Here is a 25352-nt window from a genome sequence, read left to right on the forward strand (position 1 = left end):
TAACATTTCCTGAGGTTTGGGGTTTTGATTTCTGGAAAATTATTGCTCTACTTTACTAGTTCTGTGAGTCTAAAATGAGACTTGTGTTCCAAGACTTTTTCCTCAACTGGCTAATAAATGGGAAAATTAAGCTCTTATTTGCATTCATTAATTTGACTTCTGTTACCAAGTTCTCTTGTGAAAAGTCTGAAACGAAGACCCATGTTGTCCCCTCAGAATGCTGTTCTCTTCAGGCTCCTCCACAGAGCCAAAAGTGGGGGCCAGTGCGGAGAGAGAGAGACCCTTGCCTTTCTTTTCTGATGCTGAAACATGGGAGAAGGTGCTTTCTAACCCCATCAGAGACACTAGCAAGAGCCAGGGGATTTATTTATTTTAGAGAAAGCGTGAGCATGGGGAGGGACAGAAGGAGAGGGGGAGAATCTTAAGCAGACTGTGACTGTGCTGAGCAAAGAACCCCATACGGGGCTTGATCTCACGACCCTGAGATTATGACCTGAGCCAAAATCAAGAATCAGACTTGAATGTTCAACCGCCTGAGCCAGCCAGGTGCCCAATGACTACTTTCTAGGAGCAAAATTCCATAACCAAAGGTGCATGTCCTTATGTTAAACTCACAGAATTGGAAAATTATGGGCACTAATGAATTTCACATAATCCAAAGGCCCCCAACTCAAGGAATTCTTAGGCCGAATAAATAAAATTAGATGGTGACACCTACAGGTGAAGTGTGACATTGCAGCCCAGCTCTATTAGCTATTGTAGTCAAACCAGAGATTGAAGAGATGGAATTTCTCTTAGCTTCAAGCCAGTGTTGCATGTAGCAAGCACTACATGTACAAATCATTTTTAAGACTTAAAAGAAAACTCAACCCCAAAGACCTTTGATCACAGCAAACCTATGATATAGATAGGTCGCCTCTGCTTCATAGATGAGATAACCAAGTTACAAAAATGTTTAGGTGATTTTTTCCAAGCTCACAAAACCAGGTAATAGCAAAACAGGGCCTTGAACCTAAATCTTTGTTTTGCAATCTAATTCCATTTCCATTAGCTCATGACAGGAGGGAAAGAAAGGCAAGAGTATTAACAATGACCAGAGGGAAAACAGACCTGAACGTATCTCCTGGCTGCCTCCACATCCTCCTGGTTGGAGGGGTCTCTGGGCTCAGCCCAGTCGCTGCTGATGGTGATGGAAATCACGCCACCTTGACTGGCGCGGTACACGTCGTTGTACAGATGCCAGGCCTCAGCGTGAGCCTTTATTAGGTTGTGGCCAACGATGTAGGGGGCAGTGCCGGGCCTAAAGGAGATTCCTAGAAACACACACATGGATGTCAATGAAGAATGAACATGGCCAAGAACATCACTCTCTCCCTACAGATGGCTTCTGTGTTTGGGAGAAAGAGTGTAGATTTTGGTGTTAGGAGGAAGCGAATTCAAATCCTGGCTTGTTTCTAGCTGGCTGTGTAACTTTGGGTAATTCAGTCTTTCAGGTTCCTCCCTGGCAAAGTGAGTGATAAGAAAGTTCTTGTCAGAAGGCGATGAGAGCGTGTATAGGAAGCACCTAGCAGCACTGTGTCTGATGAGAACGCTGGTTTCTTTAAGCTTCTCCCAAAAAGTGGCTCCTATATCTCAGGCTAGGTACCCAGCAGAGTATATGCCTTGGGAGCTGACATCCTGGCACTGTCTGGGGACCTACAGTGGAAGTAAGGGTTGGAGGATTCAGCTAATGGAAGCAGCTGACAGATTCCATGAGAGCAAACATCGTGAGAAAGGCCACCTCTCATGTGTTGCAGCAAATTGAAGGAATGGTAAACCAAAGCACCAACCAAGGACCAATGGGAGATAAATGTGGTAACGATTTGTGGCTCTTTCCAGCTTTTACACGTGATCCCAAGAACTCATGTGAACACAAATTCACTCTCTTAGGCTCAGAACTAGAGAAAAAGTGAATTGGATGGTTCTAAAGGCACAAGGACAGGTCCATAATCCCTTATGCAAGACCCTTAGTGTCTATGTGGTCTAGAAGTACAAGGTTTTTGTGTCTTAGAAAAGTACTAAGTGGCAGACAACGTATTTACACAGCACCCCAGCAGTACCCAGGAGAGCGCTCCATAATCAAGGACCTAAACGCATCTGCAGCAGGAATGTCCATACTAAGTGAGATCATGTCCATAAGCAGCCTCGTATTGGTTCAAGTCCGGATGAGCTCAGGTCGGCCAAATCAATTTTGCAAACTTCAGTTTTAAAGTTGCAGAAAACACACTGTGGACCTGTACAGTCTGATGGCTTGTCCTTTCCTACATCCATTGGTCCCTGCCCCTGATCTCAGGCAGCTTTCTGAGGCAGGGCAAAAAAAGCACAAAGAAATGAAGCCATTTGGAGGTGCTGAGCTGTAAAATCCATGTTTAGCAGAAAGTGGTGTCAGAAGGGAACCCGCTGTGTGTCAGGCAGCCTTGAACAAGAGGCAGAGATTCTGAGGCAGCGCCACAGAGCTTTCTTGGCCTCCTCTTCCAGGGCCACCTGAATTTCAAGTCTTGGTGGGGCTCAGAATGTCATGCTCCAAAGAGCTGATGAGTTGAGCCTGGGACCCTTACCTGGAGCTGATGTCCCGTAGCCATAGCCCTGGTTGGCGATGACGAAGGGCTCGTTCAGGGTGATCCAAAACTTCACCTTGTCCCCTAGCCTCTGGAAGAGCACATCTGCATACTCTTTAAACCGCTGCACGATGGTCTCATTCTCCCAGCCTCCAACATCCTGGAGTGCCTGGGGCAGATCCCAGTGGTAAATGGTCACCTGTGGAGAAAGCAAGACCAGCAGCTGCATCCGTCTACTTTCAAGGGAAATCACTGCTGCTGCGCGCACCAGCACAAATGCTACCAAAGCTGAGAAGGGATGAGAAGACAGGACAGCTCAAAGGTTCTCTGGTGGATGGGGAGGGCAGCCGTGCTGAAGTGTGAGACAGTCAACACCTGGATCTGAGAAGGCTGGGTTTGAGTCCCGGCTCCACTGCCTGCCAGCTGTGTGAGACCCTGGCTCAGGCACTAAGACCTGCGTGTCATGGAATCGTTGTGGGGCCTAAGTGACGTGGCAGAGCCCATGAGAAGTGGCGGACACCCTGGCAGCTCTTCAGGGTTGCCCTGGTTGTGGTCAGGAATCCGAAACGCTACGCTTCAGAAACTGCCTGTGCAGACTGTGCCGAGCGTCTGAGGCTCTGAGGCTCCGGGAGAGTAGACAAGGGACACACCAAGAACTCCGTCCAACGTGTCTAGAGGTTCTTCCTGTGCAGCTGGGAACCCTTTGCTGGAGGCGGCCCCCCTGGCCATGTCCATGAGGCCTTGGTTGTCTCCTGGCCTTCCCCTTGATGGCCTCACGCACCCCATCTTGGCTAAGCCGGGCCTCCACCGTCCTCAGTCTGCACGGGGCTAACCGTCTTCAGTCCAGACACAGTCTCTCCCTTGGCATGGCATGCCCTTCCCCTGCCCACGTATCCATGCAGATCCTCCTCTCTATTCAAGACCCACGCCGCGCTGAAGCTTTCCCTGCCCTCGCGCTTATCCTTTCCGCTCTGGCTCAGTGCCCTCAAGGGCTGTACCGTCCTTGGCCCTGAGCTGCGTGCTCTCGGATGTTGTTTGGAATTGTGTGTGATGAAGTTCATTGTGCACTCAGACCCTGGGGTCCTGCAGGGCAGCCACCTGGCCGTGTTCTCTCTCTGCACTCGTGGTGGTAAGTGCTGCATGGCTGGTTAGCTCTGGACTTGATATCAGTAGGAGGAAAAAGTCCAGAAGCACTTTGTTGTAACCATGGGGATTACAGTCTGGCTGCAGTATGTAATCTCAGCCAGTGCAGCAGGGGAAAAGCAGAGCTTCCTAGAAGATGCCCTCCACAGCTTTCTCACACGTGCCCAGGGGAAGAGGAAAAGTGTCCCTTAGGCTCCCAAGTAAAATTTTAAAATTTTGGTGAGAGCCAAATAAGCTCACAAGTGAGCTTCTGTTTTATCATTCATAACTCCTCACTGAAAACACATGCCCTCTTGCCCCGGGGGTTCTGCTTCTAGGACCACAGCCTACAGATGAATTTACACCAGGCGAAATTATGTGGGTCTGTGATGACTCACTGCACTAGTGGTGAAAATGGCAAAAGACTGGAAACATCACAGGGAAGAGGGTTGGTAAATAGGAAAGTAACTTGAGAGGTAAAGTGCAAACAGAATTCCACCTAACTTTAAAAAAAAAAAAGAATCAACAAGGAGACTAGATATGGATATGGAAATATGGGGCAGAAATACTGTTAAATAAAGCAAGTACCAAACTGCATGTATGTGACCCTTATGAGAAAAGGGGAGAAAGGAACATTTACAGATGTACACATCTCTGGGCAAAAGAAAGACGTGAGAACCTAGCAAATGACTGCCTTCTTTAAGCAAGAGAACTGGATGGCTGGGGGTCAGAGATCGGAGGAAATCTTCACTGCGGACTCTCACACTTTTAAAATTCTGCACCCTATGAATTTATTGGCAGTTCAAAAAACCAGCATTTTGTTTATGGAATAAAGAGCTCCCTGGCCCAGCTGGCTCCCGCATGTGGACTTGACCAGAGCCTGGCTGGGGCCCGACCTCACCTGGGGCTTGATGTTGGCAGCCAGCAGCGCGTCAATGAGCCGCACGTAGTAGCTGAGGCCCGCTTCATTGATGTGCTTGGTGGTGCCGTCCGGGAGGACGCGAGACCAGGCGACAGAGAAGCGATAGTGGGACACGCCCAGGTTCTGCAGGGCGACCACGTCCTCGGCAATCTTGTGGTAACTGTCACAGGCCACATCTCCGGTGTCATCATTCCCAACCCTCAGTGGTGTGTGAGAAAACGTGTCCCAAATGCTGAGTCCTTTGCCGTCTGCTCTCCATGCACCTTCAATCTCAAGGTGACAAGACATGGCCTAGTTAAGTTCTGCAGTCAAGCCCCCACAAGTTCCTTTCTGTCAATGGGGTGTCGCGAGTCAGGACACAAGTCAGCGTCACCTCCTCTGGGAAACTTCTCTGGCCACCCTCTGATTTCCGAGCTCCCACAGCCTTCTGTACACACTGTCCATCCCGGCACTGTCACACTGCCTCACGCAGTTATGGGAGTGCTGACAGACTGCCCTACGCGCTGGGTTTTTCGTCTTGCTGTCCCAGTGCTTCACACAGCGGGGTCTGGTGTATGGCCGGTTCTCACTAGAAGCCTGAATGAACAATTCCACATGCCTCCAAACCCAGCCATGATCAAACAACCACCAGCGATGCCAGCTGCGGAGGCAGAATTTCTAATCAGGACCCGTCTCATGGCTTCTGTGCTTCCTTTCTCTCTTCCCACCTACCTTACAGGAAAATGACCATAAGCCACTGGGAAAATGCCTACTTACAGACTCAGGTAATGGGACAGGTACAAGTTCTGTAACTTACTTTTTTTTTTTCTTAAGATATATTTATTTTGGAGACAGAGCAAGCATGCATGAGCTGGGGTGGGGGGCAGGGGCACAAAGAGAGAGAAAGAGAGAATCCCAAGCAGACTCTCTGCCAAGCAAGGAGCCCGATGCAGGGCTCGAGCCCACAACCCTGAGATCATGACCTGAGCCAAAATCAAGAGTCGGATGCTTAACTGACTGAGCCCCCACCCCCGTGCCCCTACTTTAAAGCACGTAGCACATATGCTGTGATATTGCGTGACTGGACACTGCTCAGGTAGTGCTGGCATCCCAACCAAGAACACACACCCAGGCCTGGCCTGCACAGCCCCCATGCGAGGGGCGGGTCCAGGGCCAGCAGGCACGCACGGGCACAGGACATGGCCTTGGTGGCTGGAAGATTAGTTAAGCAGGAGGGTGGAAAAAATAAGTGACAACGTTGAGGCTCTTAGGAGCTAGATTTTTCACCATCAGAGAAAGGAGATAAAAATACGGGCAATGGGGAGGGGGTGGGGGGATGGGCTAGCCCGGTGATGGGTATTAAGGAGGACACATATTGCATGAAGCACTGGGTGTTATACGCAAACAATGACTCATGGAACACTACATCAAGAACTAATGATGTACTGTATGGTGACATAAATTTAAAAAAATAAAAAAATAATAAAATTTAAAAAAATATACAGGAGATGGGAAGGCTGGCGTTAAGCCTGTGGAGTTGAGTTGGAATTAGAGGTATCAGTGTGAACTCACTGTTTTTCAATCTACATAGACATGGGGTGGAGGTAGAAATACATACAGGTGCGTGCACGTGCGTGTGTGTGTGTGTGTGTGTGTGTATGTGTGTGCGCGTGCACACGCGTGTGTGTCCTGGCTCTGTCTACTGCAAGAGCTGAGGAATGCTGACACCCAGTGGTAGTGAGAACACCCAGCACCTAGACCTCGGGTTCTAAATGCCCCTATCTGGTTAAAGAGTCCAGGGCTCATTAGAGAAATGGATGGTTACAAGGCTGGGGAAGAAAAGGCCCAAGATGAGCCTGGAGCATCTTGCACCAGGAAGAACTAAGGAAGTGCTCCAAGAACGATGGGCCATGTAAAAAGGACATAGGATCTGGCTAAGAGGACCTCCCTGCAGTAAAATGTTTGAAAATATGAACATCTAAAAACATAATACTAGCAAAAGTATAACTCATTGAATAAAATGGGACTCCATGAGGCCATACTGCTGATGCATAGTTATATACTATGAGTAAATAGGAGAAAAGTCAAAGCTTGACCTTCTGCTGAATGCCACCTAACAAATACAAGAGCAATGAAAAAGTGAGAAAATCACTGTTGGCTATTACTGTAATAACCGATTCAGGCAAAAATTATTAACAGTTGCTAGACTGGGTAAAATTTGATGAGGAACAGGTTACTTACAGGGTCTCCAAGTAGCTCCCCACAAAATACTTATTATTTTTAACTACAAAATACTTACCAGTTTTGTGGTAGAGAAGCCTGGCAAACACCTCATTCAAGTGATAAAATCGTTTCATATACATACAATATCTATGTACACACACACACACACACACACACAGAAAATAAGGCAAATGGTAAAATTTTAACAGTTGAGGAATATGGGAAAAGGGTATATAGGAGTCCTCTACTATTTTTACAACTTTTCTCTATGTTCAAAAAGATTTCCAAATCAAAAGTTTTAAAAAGAATGCACGATCGGGGTGTCGGGGTGGTGCAGTCGGTTGAGCATCTGACTCCTGGTTTCGGCTCAGGTCATCATCTCAGGGTCAATGAGATCGAGCCCTGCGTTGCGCTCTCTGCTCAGTGCTAAGTCTGCTTAAGATGGTTTCTCTCCCTTTCCATCTACCCCTCTCCCTCAAACCCTCTCTCGCCATGCGTGCACTCTCTCTCTCTCTCTCTCATTCTCTCTCAAATAAATACATCAATCTGTAAGAAAAAAAAGAATGCACAAAAAAAGAATGCACAATCAGTTGGTATCTAATCAGGAAGCCTGCACTATAAGCACTTCTCATCAATTCTTGACTTGTACGTGACACTTTGCTAATTAGATGATTTAATGTCACAAATGGCAGGAATTGTGCCTGCCGGCTGCCTGGTGAATAGAAATGGGTGCCTGCTGATGCCAATTAATCATTCAAGATGTGAGTGGGCTAAAAGCTTTTTAAGACACTCCTTTCCCTTGCATGGACAGGGCTTAAGAATCCTATAGGGTCTGCAGCCTGTGCCCTAGAATAAATTCCTTTTTTTTTTTTTTAAGATTTTATATATTTGACAGAGACAAAATGAGAGAAGGAACACAAGCAGGGGGAGTGGGAGAGGGAGAAGCAGACTTCCCTCTGAGCAGGGAGCCCGATGTGAGGCTCGATCCCAGGACCCTGGGATCATGACCTGAGCCAAAGGCAGACGCTTAACAACTAAGCCACCCAGGCACCCCTAGAATAAATTCCTAATCTTTCCTGTGTCCAGCTATAAACCTGTGGGATAGCGGTTCTCCCCCAGGGGCTATTTTGTCCCTGAAGAGACACTTCGCAATGTCCGGAAACATCTTTAGTTGTCACAAGTTGGGTAGGAGTGTGCTGACGTCCGGTGGTACAGACCAGGGACGCTGCTAAACATCCAGCAGGGCAGAGGCCCCTCAACGAGACTCATCCATGCAAGTGTGCAGCAGGCCGAACTGGGGAGACCCTGGACAGTGGGTTCTCTTGCCCTGAAGTAAGAGTAACAGAACATCATCTCTGAAATCTTGGCATTTCCTCAAATGCTTCTTTCACGCAAGGTGTTGGCCAGAGCACCTAAGAGGACCAAGAACTGGGGTTTCCTCCAGTCCACAGAACAGGATACATGAGCAGTTTTTGTGTTTGTACAGGTACTTAATCATGTCTGGACATGGCAGAATTTAGCCTGAGACCTCGCTGTAACCTAGTAGTGCGGTCATCAGGGAGTAGCTAACCATCCCCTCCCTTAAAAACATTTTCAGCAGCTCTGATTGTCTAGAAAACAGCCGAGGGCTAAGCAGACCCAGGGTCAGGTCAGCTCACAGCACTGACCCTGCCCAGGTCCCACAGGGAGCACACTGAGCCCCCACTCCTGCCTCAAAATCAATGGAGGCAGGAGATGTAAAGCAGGGACTCCCCACTAACTGCCTGGGCAAGTCACTCTTTGCTTTCTATCTTTCATTTTTCTGGGGAAAAGCAAAACCCTTCTGTTTTCTTTATCAGTGAGCTTCATTTGGCACAAATAAGCTAACACTAGGATGTGGTCAGGACATCAAAACAAGCCCAGGCCCCTGTGACTGCCGTTCTGAGCCAACTGCCTGCTCGGAAGAGACGGGGTGAGAAACAGACACGTTCTAGCAGAGAAGCTTCATGTCGGCATGTTTCTGCCTAGTGTTTGTGTCCAGGTTCACCTGCTCCGTTTTGCCCGCCAACACCTGTCTCAGCACAGCTCTTAGAAGCCAAGCTGGTCTGCCTGAATTCGGGGATGTGAAGAAGCTGGGCTGTCCAGGGAAAGGACCTCCATGACTCCAAGCATGGCACCTGTACTTTCCTCCCATAGGTCTGTGAAAACCCCCTGCTCTTACCTGCACCTCCCGGCACCGAGCGCACAGCCTGGCACATAGTAGGTACGCAACAAATGTTGCTGAAAGGCCCTGGACTTCTCACCTGATACGCAGCGGAAGCCGCACTCCAGATGAAGCCCTCGGGAAAATGTCCATAGAGAAACTCGTCTTCCCTGGGCAGTGGCATGCCGTTGTTGGTGATGACCTCTGTGTAGTACCTGGCGGAGGCTCTTGCTGTGCGAGGCCTGTTTGTGTTATTGAAATCGACGTGGTACAGTCCAAACTTGACTGTGTAGCCATTCAGCCACTCAAAATTGTCCATCAGAGACCATGCAGAATACCCTCGAAGGTCTACACCATCAAGTCTGTAGGCTGGGAACATCCCAAAGGGAGCAGAGAGGAGCTTTACACCAGGAGGGTGAGGTCCCCAAGAAGCCCAGCCAAGACTGGCACCGCATTCAAGACAGTAGTCCTAAACCAATACCTTCTGCACACAAGTAATGTATGCCCAGAGAGACACATCGCCTTGTCTTTTTTGCCAGCCCTGATGCCCTCACAGCAATAATTAATGACTGACCCCGGCAAAATCAAATTCTTTTGTTGGGGTAGAGGCACATGCCTCAAATCAAGGGTCTCAGCCCACTTTAGAAGTTAAACATACAAACGAGAATTAGAGAAGAGTTTCTTGTTCTGGGGTGCATGGAATTCACCAGAATATAAGCTCCATGTTATCTTTTCGTTCACTGCACATAGAATAGCACTTGTCACATAGTAGTTGCTCAGTAAGGAATGGACGGACCCATGAAAATACTCTGTATGTGTGGGTAGATGACCATAGCTTTTTTTCAGATTTCTAAAGGGATGTGTAACCCCAGATAGGAAAAGAATTATGGAGTTAGGACCTAAGAGAGACCTGTTGATGGTTTGTAATTCACTCTGCCAAACCATTTCAGGGACATGACATATGGATGCTGGAAGATTCTGTAAGGGGGACATGAATGCTCACATACCTTTCAAGGCTTCATTGATGTAGGTTTTATGGTAAAATATCCTATCGGTATCTTCCACTTGCGGATTTGTCAGCCCCACTCCATTTTCAGTGATGTAAATGGGGATGTCACCGTACTCTTCCTTGATCCAGCTGAGCAGTCTTCGTGTCCCCCAGGGCACAGCTCTGTTCAGTGCTGTGGAAGGCCACGAAGGGTCCTCCTCCTCGGTCGTCTCCCAGTCATCTTCATAGGAGGGCGGGTTTAACCTGGGTGTTCTGTGCTGCACTATTCTGGAGTAGTAGGTGTTGAGGCAGAACACGTCAGCTGTAGCCCGGATGTACCTCTTCTCTTCCTCGGTGAAGCTTGGCAGGCGGGAGGTGGCTAAGTGTTGCAGTTCACTCCTATTCCCCACTTTCCACTTCATGGCATCGGGATAGTCTCCATTTCGGAAAATGGGGTGGGCAAACCAGCCCAGTGAGAACTGCAGCATACGGTCAGCTGCCTCCATGTCCCTCGGGATCTCTGGTGACTTGGGCTCTGCCCAGTGTGCACTGAGGCTCAAAGAGATGACCCCCTTCTGTTCCTGCCTGTATTTCTCATCATAAGTGTGATAGACTCTGGCATGAGCTTTGAGAATTGCATGGCCAATCCTGTAAGGTCCCCAGCCCGGGTCCTTCACCAGTGGAGGAAACTCCCCTGAGCCATAACCTAACCATGCCTGGTATGTGGGCTCATTAAAGGTCATCCAGAACTTAACTCTGTCCCCAAAGGTCTGGAAACAAAAGTCCGCATAGCTGTTAAACAACTCAATCAAGGAAGGATTTTCCCAGCCTCCAATATCCTGGAGGGCCTGGGGCAGGTCCCAGTGGAACAGTGTCACCATGGGTGAGATGTTGCTTGCCACCAAGCCATTGATCAGCCTGTTGTAATAATCAACACCGTGTCTATTGATAGAACTGTTTCTCCCCGTTGGGAAAATCCGAGACCAGGAGAAAGAGAAGCGATAGGCCTTCACCTTCAAAGCTCGAAGCATATTCAGATCGGCATCCAATTGGTTATAGCTGTCACAGGCAATGTCTCCAGTGGCACCGTCTTTCACATTGCTCCCTGGTGTGTGGGTGAAGTTATCCCAGATGCTGGGGCCTTTGCCATCAGCATCCCAAGCTCCTTCAATCTGATAGGCTGATGAAGACACGCCCCACAGAAAGTCATCCCGGAAAGTGCCATGGTAGAACAAATCTCTTTCAAACTTGGGTTGGTTGGAGAACTTTTCCCAAACGACTTTAGCTTTGGAGGGCACGTCAGATGGAAAAGTGAAGGCTCTCATTTTAGGGGGAAAGTCTGCCGTACTGGGTGGTGGCAGTCTCTTCACCACCTTGGGAAGGAAACCATTCTTTTCAATGATGCTGGTGAAAAAGTAGGCAGACTTCCTGGGAGTCCTTGGCTTGCTGCTGTCATTGAAGCTGACGTGATGCAGCCCAAACCTCTGGCTGTAACCAGAGGGGCCTTCGAAGCCATCCATGAGGGCACGAGCAATGTAAGATCGAACATCCACAGAGTCCTCCTTGATAGCTATGGGGAAAAACAAAACTCAGGATTGTTTTTAAGTCACTCTTCCTGATGTTGCTATTTAAAGGTTTTCCTTTTGATGTGCACATTTTGGAGGGGACTTGGATCACCCCAAAATGCTAACCCTTTTTTCTTAGAGTGAATAAAAGAAAAATCCATAAGGCCCTATGCATCATCAGGCCGCATCTATGGTCATAAATCTTAGTCCAGAGGAGCACCGCTGCCTTAAAATGAATACGAGAATGTGTCCCGTCTGCTATTATCGGGGCTCCTTGATTTTTTATAGAATGCATAAATACTTAAAATGTACTTTCGTTTTTCCTTATGCTTGGTAATACTGACATAAAATGATCACACATCGTATCTTAAAAAAGAGAAATAAAGCCTACAGTTAGGTATTCCCTGGTACAGTGGTTTGAATAGTGGTCCCCAAAAAGATATGCTCAATTCTCAATTTCCCATACCAGTGAATGTAACCTTGTTTGGCAAAAGGGTCTTTGTAGATGTAATTAAGTTAGGGATCTTAAGACGAGATCATGCGCATTAACTGGGTGAGTCAGAAATCCAGACAAGGATCCTTAAAAGAGAAACAGACAAGATCCACATGCAGCTGGAGGCAGACAGCGGCGTGATACAACCGCTAGCCAGGGAAGGCCTGGAGCCACCAGACGCTGGAAGAGGTAAGGAAGGAGTCTACTTTGGAGACTTTGGAGGAAGAGTGGCCCCACTGACATCTCCATTTTGGACTTCTGGCCTCCAGAACTACGAGAAAATTTTTTAAAAAAGAAAAAAAGTCTAGTGAGTCAACCAAAGACCAGCATCAGAGTAAAGCAATGGCTTTGGGTTCAAACTGGGAGCCAGCAAAATATTAAGCCCTATTTTTATCAGATTACACAGCCTCTTAACAGATGCTAACTGTATAAGAGGCAGGTAATTCATATATTTTGTATAGTTCATTTAATCATTCAATAAATAATTTAGTAAGGACCTACATTGTCCCAGGCTGTAATAGGCTCTGGAAACAAAGACGAATAGAAGCCTCATAGGTTTGTGGGTATTGCTGAGACAGAGATAGATAGAAAGCCCTGTGGTTTCACTCACTGGCTGTTTGGACACAGCACGTAATCTCTCTAAGCTTCAGTTTTCACAATTGTTCCGTGAGGATAATATCTGCCCCTACTGCGCCTGGGTGGCTCAATCAGTTAAGCGTCTGCCTTCGGCTCAGGTCATGATCCCAGGGTCCTGGGATGCAGCCCCGTGTTAGGCTCCTTGCTGATCAGGGAGTCTGCTTCTCCCTCTCCCTCTGCCCCTCCTCGCTCCCCGGCTTGTGCATGTGCTCTCTCAAATAAAATCTTTTTTTAAAAAAAATCTGCTCCTATTTCCTGCACAAGACTGTTTCAAAGATCACTTGAGATAATATCTTAAAGGGATTCCAGGATTGTGAAGATTACAGAATTGTAACCCTGATGCTAAGAGTACAAGGAAAGTATAAGAGGGTGTTTGGCCTCAGGTACAGGGAACGTGTGTCTCCATTCCTTACTGCAGCGCCTAGGGCAGGTATTACTTATCAACTCTTTCACTGAATCTAGACCAGGCCTTGAAATCTTCTCAACATAGCCCCCTAGGCAGGTGACTAACCACTTATCAATCGATTAGCACTGACATATGAGTTGAAAACTATTTGCCATTCCTTTTTACTTGGAATAAAAAGGCTTATGGGAAAAAGACAGTCTCTTCAACAAATGGCATTGGGAAAGTTGGACAGCTACATGTAGAAGAATGAATCTGGACCAGTTTCCTACACCATACACAAAAATAAACTCAAATGTATTAAAGACCTAAATGTGAGACCTGAAACCATAACCCTAGAGGGGAGAGAGCACAGGCAGTAATTTCTCTGACATAGACCATATTGACATCTTTCTTGATATGTGTCCTGAGGCAAGGAAAACAAAACCAAAAATAAAGTATTGGGACTACACCAAAATAAAAAGCTTCTGCACAGCAAAGGAAACCATCAACAAAACTAACAGACAACCCATGGAACAGGAAAAGATGTTTGAAAATGACATATCCAATAAAGGGTTTGTATTCAAAATATATAAAGAACTGATACAACCCAACACCCAAAAACTAAATAATCCAATCAAAAAATGGGCAGAAGAGACAAGCAGACATTTCTTGGTCCAAAGAAGACATACAGATGGCCAACAGACACATGAAAAGATGTTCAACATAACTCATCATCAGGGAAATGTAATTCAAAGCTACAGTGAAATATCACTTCAGATCTGTCAGAGTGGCTAAAATAAAAAACACACGGAACAGCAAGTGTTGGTGAGGATGTGGAGAAAAAGGAACTCTTATGCACTGTTGGGGGGAATGTAAATTACTACAGCCACTGTGGAAAACAGTACAGAGGTTCCTCAAAAAATTAAAAATACAATTACCCTATGATCCAGTAATTCTACTACTGGGTATTTATTCAAAGAATATAAAAACACTAATTCAAAAAGACATATGCACCCTGTTCACTGCAGCATTATTTACAACAGCCAAATTATGTAAGCAGCCCAAGTGTCTATCAAAAGATGAGTGGATAAAATAGATGTGGTATTTAAAAATACAATGCAATATTAACCAACCATAAAAAAGAATGAAATCTTACCAATTGCAACAACATCTATGGATGTAGAGGGTATAATGTCAAGTGAAATAAGCCAATCAGATAAATACAAATACCATATGATTTCACTCATATGTGGAATTTAAGAAACAAAACAAATAAAGAATACAAGAGACAAACCAAGACTCTTAGCCATAGAGAACTGATGGTTACCAAAGGGGAAGGGGAAGCGATGGTTGAAATAGGTGAAGGAGAGTATGAGTACATTTATCATCATGAGCACTAAGTAACATACAGAAATGTCAGATCACTATATTGTATACGTAAAACCAGTATAACACTGTATGTTAACTATATTGGAATTAAAATTTTAAAAAATTTAAAAGATATATGAAACTGTGCTAGACAAGAATGATTTTGTAGAAATGAATTAATTGGATCAAAGTGAATGGTGTGCAATGTAGATGTTATAGCTGGTTAAAGAAGATGGAGATTAATGTGGCCAGAACAATGAGGAAAGGTTTAATGGGTTGGAGTCCCAACTTACAATGCCACTGTCATCCTATATTGTAATTTTCTGTGTTCCTCTGGGAGTGGAGTGTCCTATGGGAAAAGATTTCTGAGCATCCTATGGGAAAAGATTGTATTTGTTCAATATTTAACCTCTACAGTCTTTTTTTTTTTTTTAAGATTTTATTTATTTATTCGACACAGAGAGAGAGACAGCCAGTGAGAGAGGGAACACAAGCAGGGGGAGTGGGAGAGGAAGAAGCAGGCTCCCAGCGGAGGAGCCTGATGTGGGGCTCGATCCCATAACGCTGGGATCACGCCCTGAGCCAAAGGCAGATGCTTAACCGCTGTGCCACCCAGGCGCCCCTAACCCCTACAGTCTTGTGCAATGTGTGGCACATAATAGGCACTGAATACACTTTTGTTAAATGAATGCATTAAGAGATCATGAGTCTTGACCAGTGGATAAGACTCAGATGGGCAGAATGTAGAAGGAGACATTATAGGGAATAAGAATATAGAAGCAAAGACTTGAGGCTTCTGGGAGAGACAGGAGGGTAACGTGAAGGATTCATGCTATTACTACTACTACTACTTTTTGACTTCATTTTCTTGGGAGAGTGTTTTTGTCTCATTAAACAAAACTCCGAAGACTTGGAGAAGTACCACCCACCTTCCGGTCACCAGCATATCCACCATTCTTACCCTTGAGCACCTCGTTGATACATTTATTGAAGTAGTCTACTCTCAAGGAATCCTCAAAGAGATCTTCGGTCTCCCCTATGGGCATGCCATTCCCAGCCAGGTAGATCGGAACTTTTCCTTTTGTATATTCCAAATATACAAACTGCAACAGTCTCCTTATACCCCAGGGCACCACATAAATCCAAGGGGATGAGGTCTGGGGCCATGCAGGGTCCACGTGTTGGGAGAAGCCTCCAATGGTATCATAGCTGGGGATGCAGGAATCTTGTTGGGCCTTGCTGATGAGGCGGGAGGTATAATGAGACAGACCCAGAAAATCAGCGGAGCCTTTCAGGAGCTGCTTCTCTGCCTCAGTGAACTCAGGGAGTTGGGCCACAGGACTGGGGCACTGTTGGTTCATCTGTTGGATCTGGGCCTTCAGGGCAGCAGGGTAGTCTCCATCCACAAAGATGGGGTGTGCAAACCAGCCCAGCATGAAATGCAAGAAGCGTTCAGAGGCTCTGAGGTCCTCAGGACTCTCTGGGGACAGAGGTTCTGCCCAGTCTGAGTTCAACACAATGCCCACGCGTCCCTGCTGCCGTGGACGATAGTGGCTATTATAGTGGTGCCAAACTCTGGCATGAGCCTTGAGGACCAAGTGAGCCACCTTGTGAGGAAGAAAGAAGGAAATACAGTGCTTAATAACAACCAATAGCAAAGCCAACAACCATAAGCCAACAGCAAGTCTACAACATCAACAAGTTAGCACCAATGTCATTGTTACCAATGTTAATAACAACACTAACACTGAAAATGTCCACATCAGTAACAAGAGTAACGTAAACAACGTCAGCAAGTCATCAACAAGTTAATGCCAATGTCAACAAGTCAACAATATCAATAAGAAGTTAAGACGGATGCTAATAATGTCAATAAACCAACGACATGGACAATGTTGACATCGACAACGCCATCAGCACCAGTGCCAGCAACATCGACAATGCAGACAACAGAGTCAGTAAGTCAATGACAATGTCAACAAGTCACCACCACCGCTGACAGGTCAATAGCAGCAGTACCAACAGCCATACTTCATAGTAAACATTGTTAGTGAAGTCTCTCATGAATTTCTTACAACAACCTTATATGGCAAGTATAATTATCTTTACTACTGTACGGATGAGGGGAACAAGATCCAGAGAGCTGTAGAACGCAGGAAGTCTGACTCTAGGCCCGTATTGTCCCACGTGATGCTATTTCGCCTTTGTCCTCAATAATCCTTATTGACTAATTCATCAACAATGAATTTGGTGGGATCATTTTAGTTGACATATGAGGGATGGGACAATTCTAACGTACCTGTCCTCCTTTCTACTTAATGAACTCTAGGAAGAAAACCAATGACCAGGAATCTCTTTGTAGACTTAACTCCAGGTCTTACAAAAGTCAACAGCTTCCTTTGGCAGAGCACCATGGGAACATGGGCAAAAGCAGGGTGCCTGGAGTATAACAAACCCAGATTTAAATCTTGACCTTGTCACTAACTCGCTCAGGGAACTCAAACAATCTTCTCATTCAGTCTCCTTGTCTGCAAGAAGCAGTAATTAGGGATCATTTAGCAGGACTAAATAAGATCGTATATACAAAGCACCAAGCAGAAACCCGGAGTGCAGGAGGGGGCCTGCTGCTGCCTAGCTTCCTTTCCTTTTTTTTTTTTTTTTTTTATCATCTGAAAGTGATGACACTTATTTTTGAAAATTTTCCTATCAAAATATGCCCTAGAAGTGAAATTCCTCACCGCTTCTCATATTCCAAATGTTAGTCCTTAACTGGGTCCTAACCTCCAGTAGCAACCTGTGCTCTTTTCCAAAAGGCAGGAATGCTTGCCTTCTAAACGAGTCCGTGTCAGGTAGGGGGCTCAGTGGAATCTCAGATAACCAGCAAAACCAGCTACTGTGGCCGTGTAAGAACACGGAAGTGTTAGTGACATGTCAGGTGAAACATGGGCACTTAGGTAATTGTGATGTGTCAGTGTAGGCTCATCAATTTAACGAATGTACCATGCTGGCGGGGGCGGGAGTGAGTGTGTGTGAGTGTGTGTGTGTGTGTGTGTGTGTGTGTGTGCTGATAATGGGAGAAGCTGTGCGGGGCTGGGGGGTGGGGTAGAGGGTGTATGGGAAATCTAGGTAACTTCTGTTCAATGTTGCTGTGAACATTAAACTACTGCAAAAAAAAAAATACAGTCTACTTTTAAAAAACGCACTAAATTGAGTGTACTCTGAGTATACTGTGAATGCAAGGGAGCCAGGCCTGGAAGGAGACATGGGCAGAATTGGGAGAGATACTTTTTCTTTGAAATTTTCCCTTAACGGTATTATACTGTTTTAACTAATACATAAAAGCAAGACGTGAAGGAGCAAAGTGAGGTGGACTTTCCAGGAGCCACGCTTATAGGGATAAGAAGCCGGAGGAGACACTAAGGAGAAGACGTTAGGATGAGATTTACAATGAGGAGACCAATAGAAAGGTTCCAACCTTCCATTTTCAGAAGTGTTCTCCCTCACTGTGTGGTCACTTGCTGAACGAGACCAGAGAGGAAGCCTTGACTTCAGTGCTATGATTTTTGGCATTTCACCAAGTCGCTGATTCCGATTTTTCTAGCTCATTCTGACTGTGGACATTTTAGACTGCTAATTTTCTTATATGTATTTGTATCATCTCATCCAAAAAGTTTTAAATCTCAAAGACATGGGCCACGCGTCCTCTTTAACAGCCAGCATGGGGCAGCGCCAAGACTTCCATTTCAGAACAGAACCCCAAGTGTGGCAGGAGAAAGCCAGACTAACAGGTCCATCCTGAAGAAGGCTGCCAGGGAAAGCTGAGATTCTGAAGAAAAAAGGAAATGATGGAAAGGACCTATATTAAGCCATTAAAATTTTTGTCTCCAGTATAAACATCCCCCTCTTGAGGGAATGAATGCTCCGCGGGTGGAGCTGGGATCGGCACCCAGACCAGGCAGGGCATTCCAGTCCCCTAGCCTAGACCCAGTGGCTGGTCCAGGGATGGGCACGCGACCCAGGCGGCAGCCACGAGACACAGGAAGGCGTTTCTGGGAATGCAGAAGAGAGGCAAGCTTGCTTTCCCGCTGGTCTTGAAAGAGGAGAGCAGGGCTGCTGCCTTCTGGTTACCAGGCAGCCCAAGCGGAAAGCCAACAGGGGGCAAGAGAGGAAGAGAAATTGAGTACTAGTAGCATCGGCTGGGGTCTGATCGACCTCCACTGTGACCACCTAAAACCCAGACTTTGCAGTTGCCTGAGCGGAGGGATTCCCTCTGCTTCGGTCAGTCTGGGTTTGGACTCCTCGCCACTAGGAGTCCCGGCTGAGGTGGAGAACTTGCAGGGGAGGTAAGCCGACGGGGGCCCAAATTCTGTCTTCTAATGGCTGGCCCTCTACCCATGCCCTCATGAAGTAGCTTCTACTCCCTGAGCCTCAGTTCCCTCCCCCAGCCGCGCTGTTCCAAGCATGTCGACTCTGTTCCAAGGGCCCGCACAGTGTCGGGACAAGGCACGGGGATTAACAACTTCCAGTGCCTTCCCTCCCCCGCTCTGGCCGCCTTTAAAGGACAAAAAGGAAAGGCCTGCCGAAGGGCAGAGAAAAGGGCTTTCTCCCAGAGAAAGGTCTCCCCCAGGGAGGCGGCCCGACAGGGACGACAGGTACCTTGAAAGAGGCCACCCCCGGGTCGGAGATGCCCGGCGCGTGTCGGCCAGTGCCGTAGCCAGCGTAGCTCATCACCCACGGCTCGTGGAAGGTCACCCACAGCTTCACGCGGTCCCCGAAGGTGGCGAAGCAGAAAGCCGCGTAGTCCAGGAAGGCGTCCACCACGCTGTCGTTCTGCCACCCGCCGCGCTCCTGCAGCGCCCGGGGCAGGTCCCAGTGGAAGAGCGTGGCCATGGGCTCGACGCGCGCGGCGCGCAGGCTGTCCAGGAGCCTGCCGTAGTAGGCGACGCCCCGGCGGCTGGGCCCGGGCCCGCGCCCGCTGGGGAAGATGCGGGACCAGGAGATGGAGAACTTGTACACCTGAGCTCGGAGGCCCCGAAGCAGGGCCACGTCGGTGTCCACCTTGTGGTAACTGTCACTGGCCACCTCCGGCGTCGCTGCGCCCTCGGTGGCGCTCGGGCGCCCCTGCGGGTCCCAGACGCTCGCCCCTCTTCCGCCCTCGGCCCAGCCTCCTTCCACGTTAAAGGCTCCGGTGGAGACGCCCCAGAGGAAGCCTTCCGGGAAGACGTCTTGCAGGAAAGCGTCTCTTTCGGCCCCGGACTGGTTGGCAAACATTCCCCAGACTCTTCTGTAGGCCGAGCCCTGCGGCGAGGGGCCGGCTGAGCTCCCCGCGCGCTGCTGCCCCGCGGCCTGCAGGGGCGGGCGGTCCGTCCGGGCGCAGGGCCTGCTGCGGGATCGGGGAGACAAAGGGACACAGGAATGACTCTGCGGGTTACCTCCGCCCTGAGACTGATGCGTAGCCACAACGTGTGTCATCAGTAACGGTTCCAGAAACAAAGTTGCGGGCAGAAAGTGACTGATGGGTGCGAAAATTATTATTATTGCCCGTTCTTAGGCAAGTTATTATTCCTCCTGTAGGAGTCAAACACTGTGCAAGCCTGCTGTTCCTTTAGTAGCTTGTCCTTGAGTGCTGTTTTTGGTTCTGATGCCATGCTTTTTTCTTATTTATAAAAAACATAGCTAATTGGGGCTCCTCGGTGGCTCAGTGGGCTAAGTATTGGCCTCTTGATTCTGGCTCAGGTTATGATCTCAAGGTCCTGATATTGAGCCCTGTGTTGGTCTCCTGATTAAGATTCTCTCCCTCTGCCCCTCCCTCACCTCGCTCGCGCTCTGTAACTAACTAACTAAATACAAACAACATAGCTAATGATAATGATGGCTTTACTTCATTATGGCTTGATTCTGGGCTGGCCACTGTGATAAGAATGTAGGGCTGTCATTTATTTTCACAAATTTATGAGATAAGTACTATAATTATTTATTCTTATCCTGCAGAAAAGGAAACGGAGACTGAAAGTAATAAGTTCTGGGCATCAGGGGACCAGCACCTATTTACCAGCTGGTTCAGTAATTGAGCCACTGGTATAGCTCTACTGATAAGTACCAGCTAAATATTAACCTTCGCTCTTCCACTGGGACCTGCCCCGGGTTGCTGCAGGAGCCTGGTGAGCGGCAGTCCTTCCTTCATGCTGCCTGGGTTATGGACATAATGGCAGGAGCTCAAGCATCCATCCTAGACCGTAAGGTAGAAGCCTTGTTAAGGGTGACAAAACAAGGTAGGAGCCTGAATTCCCGATAATTATACCTATTCTAGATTATCCATCTCCAGCCTTTTTAACGTAAGTGAACTCATATCTTATTTTCTTTTAAATGAGAACTTCTCCTTGATCACACAGTTTGCAAATCGTAGAGCAGTCTGTGCTATCACCATATTTGTGTGTAGACATTAATATATTTTAAATATTTTATATATATGTAAATTCAGATAAATATATATTTGAAATAAAACAATGTAAAAATGCTATCCTTACATGAATGCAGTCTATTTTCTATTTAGTTTTTAGTCCATTTCTCTCCTTTTGTCTTTCCTTATTATTATTTTTTTAATAAAATGGTTCTCACATTTCAAAACAAACCCTAAGTTGGTTTCCCAGTCTCCAAGTCCTGGCCTGCGGGCTGGAAAGCACGGTTCAATGGCACATGGCAGTTATACCAGCAAGGGGCAACCCTGAGGAAGGGTCTGTGTAGGTGGGTATGCTTGGTTCTGCAAGGAAAATATACAGAGTGGGGGGAAGGGAGAGGGCGCACGTTCCCAAGGAGGTGCAGTCCAAGAGCATTTCCTGCCCAAGGGCCATCGTGTGGAGAGATGACGACATTTGTACTAGGTTGGCCCAGAGCACAGAACTGGTAGAAGTGACAGGGACACTGCAGAGGGACCTCCATCCCATGGAGTGAACCTGGGTCTTCCAAACCTAAGCACCTCCTGTTTTATGAAGCATCAACTAACACATTTGCCAAAACAGCAGTGGGGGAATGATCTCTAGTTATGGATTATCCATAATATATACGGGTGTCTGGAGCACAATCAGGGACACAGGCAGCACTCAGCTGCTCTGACCCAACCCTTCTGCCCCTGAACTGTCCTCCCGGCTTGGAGGAAATGAGGTCTTAAAGAAATAAACAAACAGCCCCTGGATAAAATACAATTTGCTCTAAAGGCTTTTTTTTTTTTTTTTAAGTGTAAAAATCACTTCAGTAACCTCTACACCCAACGTGGGGCTAGAACTCACAACCCCGAGATCAAGAGTCGTGTGTTCTTCCAACTGAGCCCACCAGGTGCCCCTCAATTTACTCAGAAGGTTTGAATGCTGGGAGCCCAGGGTTTCCCTAACTCGGGAAGAGATTTAGCAGAGCCTCAATCCCTATGCCCAGGCCTTCCAGGTAGCCCTCCTTCAGCTGCCCCTCCCCTGCCCCCAGCCACCTCAGATCATCCCAGATAATGCTCTTTCTCCCCTATCTGGGGAGCAGCGCTGTGTCTCCTGCCACAGTCTGGTGTTAGAGTCATTTGTGGGCCTCTCTGTCCCCCCTCTGAGGTCTAACATTCTCAAAGAGAAAATGATCTTAGTCCTGTAGGAAACCTGCCGCCCCCGCTTGCTCCTGCCCCCGGTGGGCTCTCCACCAACGTCCACCTGAGTGAGGACCCCTGGCTGTTAGCCTCCTGATTAATGTTAGCCAGTGTTGGACCTTTACTTCAGGCCAAGGTTTAGAGGGAAAACCTTAGAGCCAGTGTCACATGACATCTTGTGGTTTTACAATCACTGAGCTTTCAGGGTAACCCCTTTTTTTTTTTTTTTTTAAAGATTTTATTTATTTATGTGACAGAGAGACAGCCAGCGAGAGAGGGAACACAGCAGGGGAGTGGGAGAGGAAGAAGCAGGCTCCCAGCGGAGAAGCCCGATATGGGGCTCGATCCCAGAACGCCAGGATCACGCCCTGAGCCAAAGGCAGACGCTTAATGACTGTGCTACCCAGGCGCCCCTCAGGGTAACCCTTTTTTTATGGCCTCTTGAGATCTATTTTCTGATAAGACATGGCCCAGCACTTCTCCACTGACCCCAAGGGTGGGCAGGGAGCAGTTCTGACCTGTCTCCTCTTTCCACTGTTCACAGTCCCAGGACAAAGACTTACATATAGTGGGGGCTTCGGGTTTGTGGATTTGAACTGCTGGCTCGAAGTGAGTTGAGACGACTAAACAACAGAATGAGATATACAAGTGCTGGGAGAGGAAAAGGACAAAGAGGTGCTAGCAACTGGACCTTGGACAGAGCTGTCCTAGCAAAGTCTAAGGTGAAGAGCAAGGAGAGCTCTAATTCAAAGTCAGGGAAGCTAAATGAGTCCTTCCAGGCTTTGTCCTTTGTCAACACACGGTGCATGAAGCTCATGTGTGTAACACACCCACGGAAGGCTGAAGGTTCTGGGGAACAAATGTGCCGGTTTCCACACCACCTTGTCTTAATCACTTGAGAATCACATTAGATGATGAGTGTGTGAGGGTGTCATTACGGGGGTAACCTCAAACCTGCTCTGATTTTTTTAAAAAAATAAGTCATTTATAAATTTTGGTACTTCAGTTATTCAGTAAGAAATTATTTGTCCCCCACCATAGATTAAAACCTCTCAGGGGCGCCTGGGTGGTGCAGTGTGTTAAGCGTCTGACTCTTGGTTTCAGCTCTGGTCATGATCTCACGGGTCGTGGGATCAAGCCCCGTGTTGGGCTCTGTGCGAAATCTGCTTGGGTTTCCCTCTCTCCCTCTGTGCCTGCCACCATCCCCTCTCTCTCCCTCTCTCTAAATAAATAAATCTTTTAAAAAATAGAATAAAACCTTTCAGAACACCACTGAGTTAGGCTTCTGTCCCACTGCAACAGCTGAATCTCCAACCTGCACTGTCTGCTTGTGGGAAAGATGTTTCACAGCTGACAGGAGGAAATAGGTGCAGAGAACTCACCCACTTACTCAGGTCATGTAACTTCAGTGGGGTGGTCAGATCTGTCTTTAACCCAGCCTGCTCTTCCACAAACTCACACTATCTCCAACAAGATCTTAAACTAGAAGGCAGGGGTTCAAATCCTAGCTCTGCTTGCTGTGTGCACTGGGGCAAACTGCAAGGTTCACAAGTGTAGAATGACACGTGAGGATGCAGAAACACGTGGGCCCAGAGTAAGATGCTGTGGGAGACAGACTCTTTGATGCCGTCCCCTCTGAGTCTTCATTTCTCACCATGATAAAAATCACTGGCCAAAAGGCAGATGACAACGGTCCCATGAGATTATACATGTGAAAGAGTATTCTTCAAATACCAGCTATTGATAGTTCAACAGGAAATCTAACATTACCTTTTCTTGGAACTTGGTGAACAGCTTAGGAGAGTATTCAGATCAAACCCAATGGTGAGAACCTGGTTTTCACTTATGGCTGTAAAAGAAGAAGTTTAATTAATACTCCCCAAAGTCCAACCAACAATATTCATAACTGCAATCAATAATTTTCTTATTTATACAACACACCCAAACTCCAAGCAATTATTCTAAGCTCGCTGGAAAATTCCACGGGCTAAAGATGTGGGGAGGTCAGGAGTGATTGCCATGTGCTTAGAACAGTGGTTCTCAAACTTCCATTTGCACTTGCAGAGCTTGTGAAACACAGATTGCTCGGCCCAGCCCAGAGTTTCTGACCCGGTGCATTTGACATGGGGCTCGAGGATCTAGCAAGTTCCCAGGTGATCCTGATGTTGCTGGTCTGAAGACCACACATGGAGAACAATTGACTTAGAAGAACTCAAACATCAGAAAGAGATGGAAGTTTTTGAATTGTAGTGAACTATGCATAAACATAAAATTGACCATTTTAGCCATTTAGAAAGGGCTGTAAGAACAGAAACCATCATGCCATCGAAAGTGAGCTAGGGTGAGGGTTATCAAGTTATGTCTATGGATGAGGGTCATGAGGTCTGTGAAGCCAGCTCAGCACTGGTTACAGGTAGTAGAAAGGGCACTACCGACCTCTACCATACTCTGCCTTATAGGGACTGGAATGAACATCAGGACACCCAGGAACCTGCCCTTCTCTAGTAGCCCTCAGCCCCTGATGCCTTAACACAATCCACCTTTCCCTAGATGTGACTGGACCTGGAGTGATCTCTTGACCCATGGCCCACCAATCAGATTCACTTTCACGAATTAGAACTAAGAGACACAGAGAAGATGGTCCATGAGCTGTAGGTCTTAGACCTGAAGGCTTCGGTAAGGTGCCCACCACAGCCATGTGCGAGCTGAGGTAATGAGGAAAAGAACAAGGGTAAGTGGAGGGGGGCAAAGGTGAGAGATCTTGGAGGGAGGGGTAATGACAGTGGACACTCGGGCACAGAGCAGCTCCCACACTTATACCTGAACCTGGAAGCCTGATGGTCTTTATTTCCACAAGATCAAGGCATCTCTGTCATCTTTGTACAGAGCCTCACTTCTTTCTTGAGTCAATGGGAGCTAAGAGACCAATAATACAAAGGCAAGGGACACTAAATCCTTCTGGGGTGGGCTCTCAGACCATCCCTCTTCTGGTCCCTCCTCTTACTGGAACCCCAGACTTTTAAAACTGCTACTCCCCAAGCCAGTGCACCCAATGTCACTCAAAACCTCTCCAGCAAAAAGGGGAACCCTCTTACACTGTTGGTGGGAATGCAAACTGGCACAACCACTCTGGAAAACAGTATGGAGTTTCCTCAAAAAGTTAAAAACAGAACTACTCTACAATCTAGCAATTGCACTACAAGGTATTTACTCAAAGGATACAAAAATAGTGATTTGAGGGGGCATGTGCACCCTGATGTTTATAGCAGCT

General features: G+C 47.2%; 1 protein-coding gene across 1 annotated transcript in view; it reads right to left on the reverse strand.

Moving 5' to 3' along the window:
• The window catches only part of LCT (lactase), a 50322-nt gene that overhangs the window by 8744 nt on the left and 16226 nt on the right, over positions 1-25352 (reverse strand). The window contains exons 5-12 of the mRNA XM_045782850.2: positions 23852-23930; positions 19117-19843; positions 15422-16067; positions 10033-11583; positions 9126-9394; positions 4621-4911; positions 2598-2796; positions 1111-1313 (exon numbers count right to left, since the gene is read on the reverse strand). Coding sequence (XP_045638806.2) covers positions 1111-1313; positions 2598-2796; positions 4621-4911; positions 9126-9394; positions 10033-11583; positions 15422-16067; positions 19117-19843; positions 23852-23930 — 3965 coding nt within the window. The remainder of the gene's footprint in view (positions 1-1110; positions 1314-2597; positions 2797-4620; positions 4912-9125; positions 9395-10032; positions 11584-15421; positions 16068-19116; positions 19844-23851; positions 23931-25352) is intronic.

This window comes from Ursus americanus, chromosome 1, assembly GCF_024610735.1.
Source record: "Ursus americanus isolate L20-20 chromosome 1, mUrsAme1.1.p, whole genome shotgun sequence".
NCBI lineage: Eukaryota > Metazoa > Chordata > Mammalia > Carnivora > Ursidae > Ursus > Ursus americanus.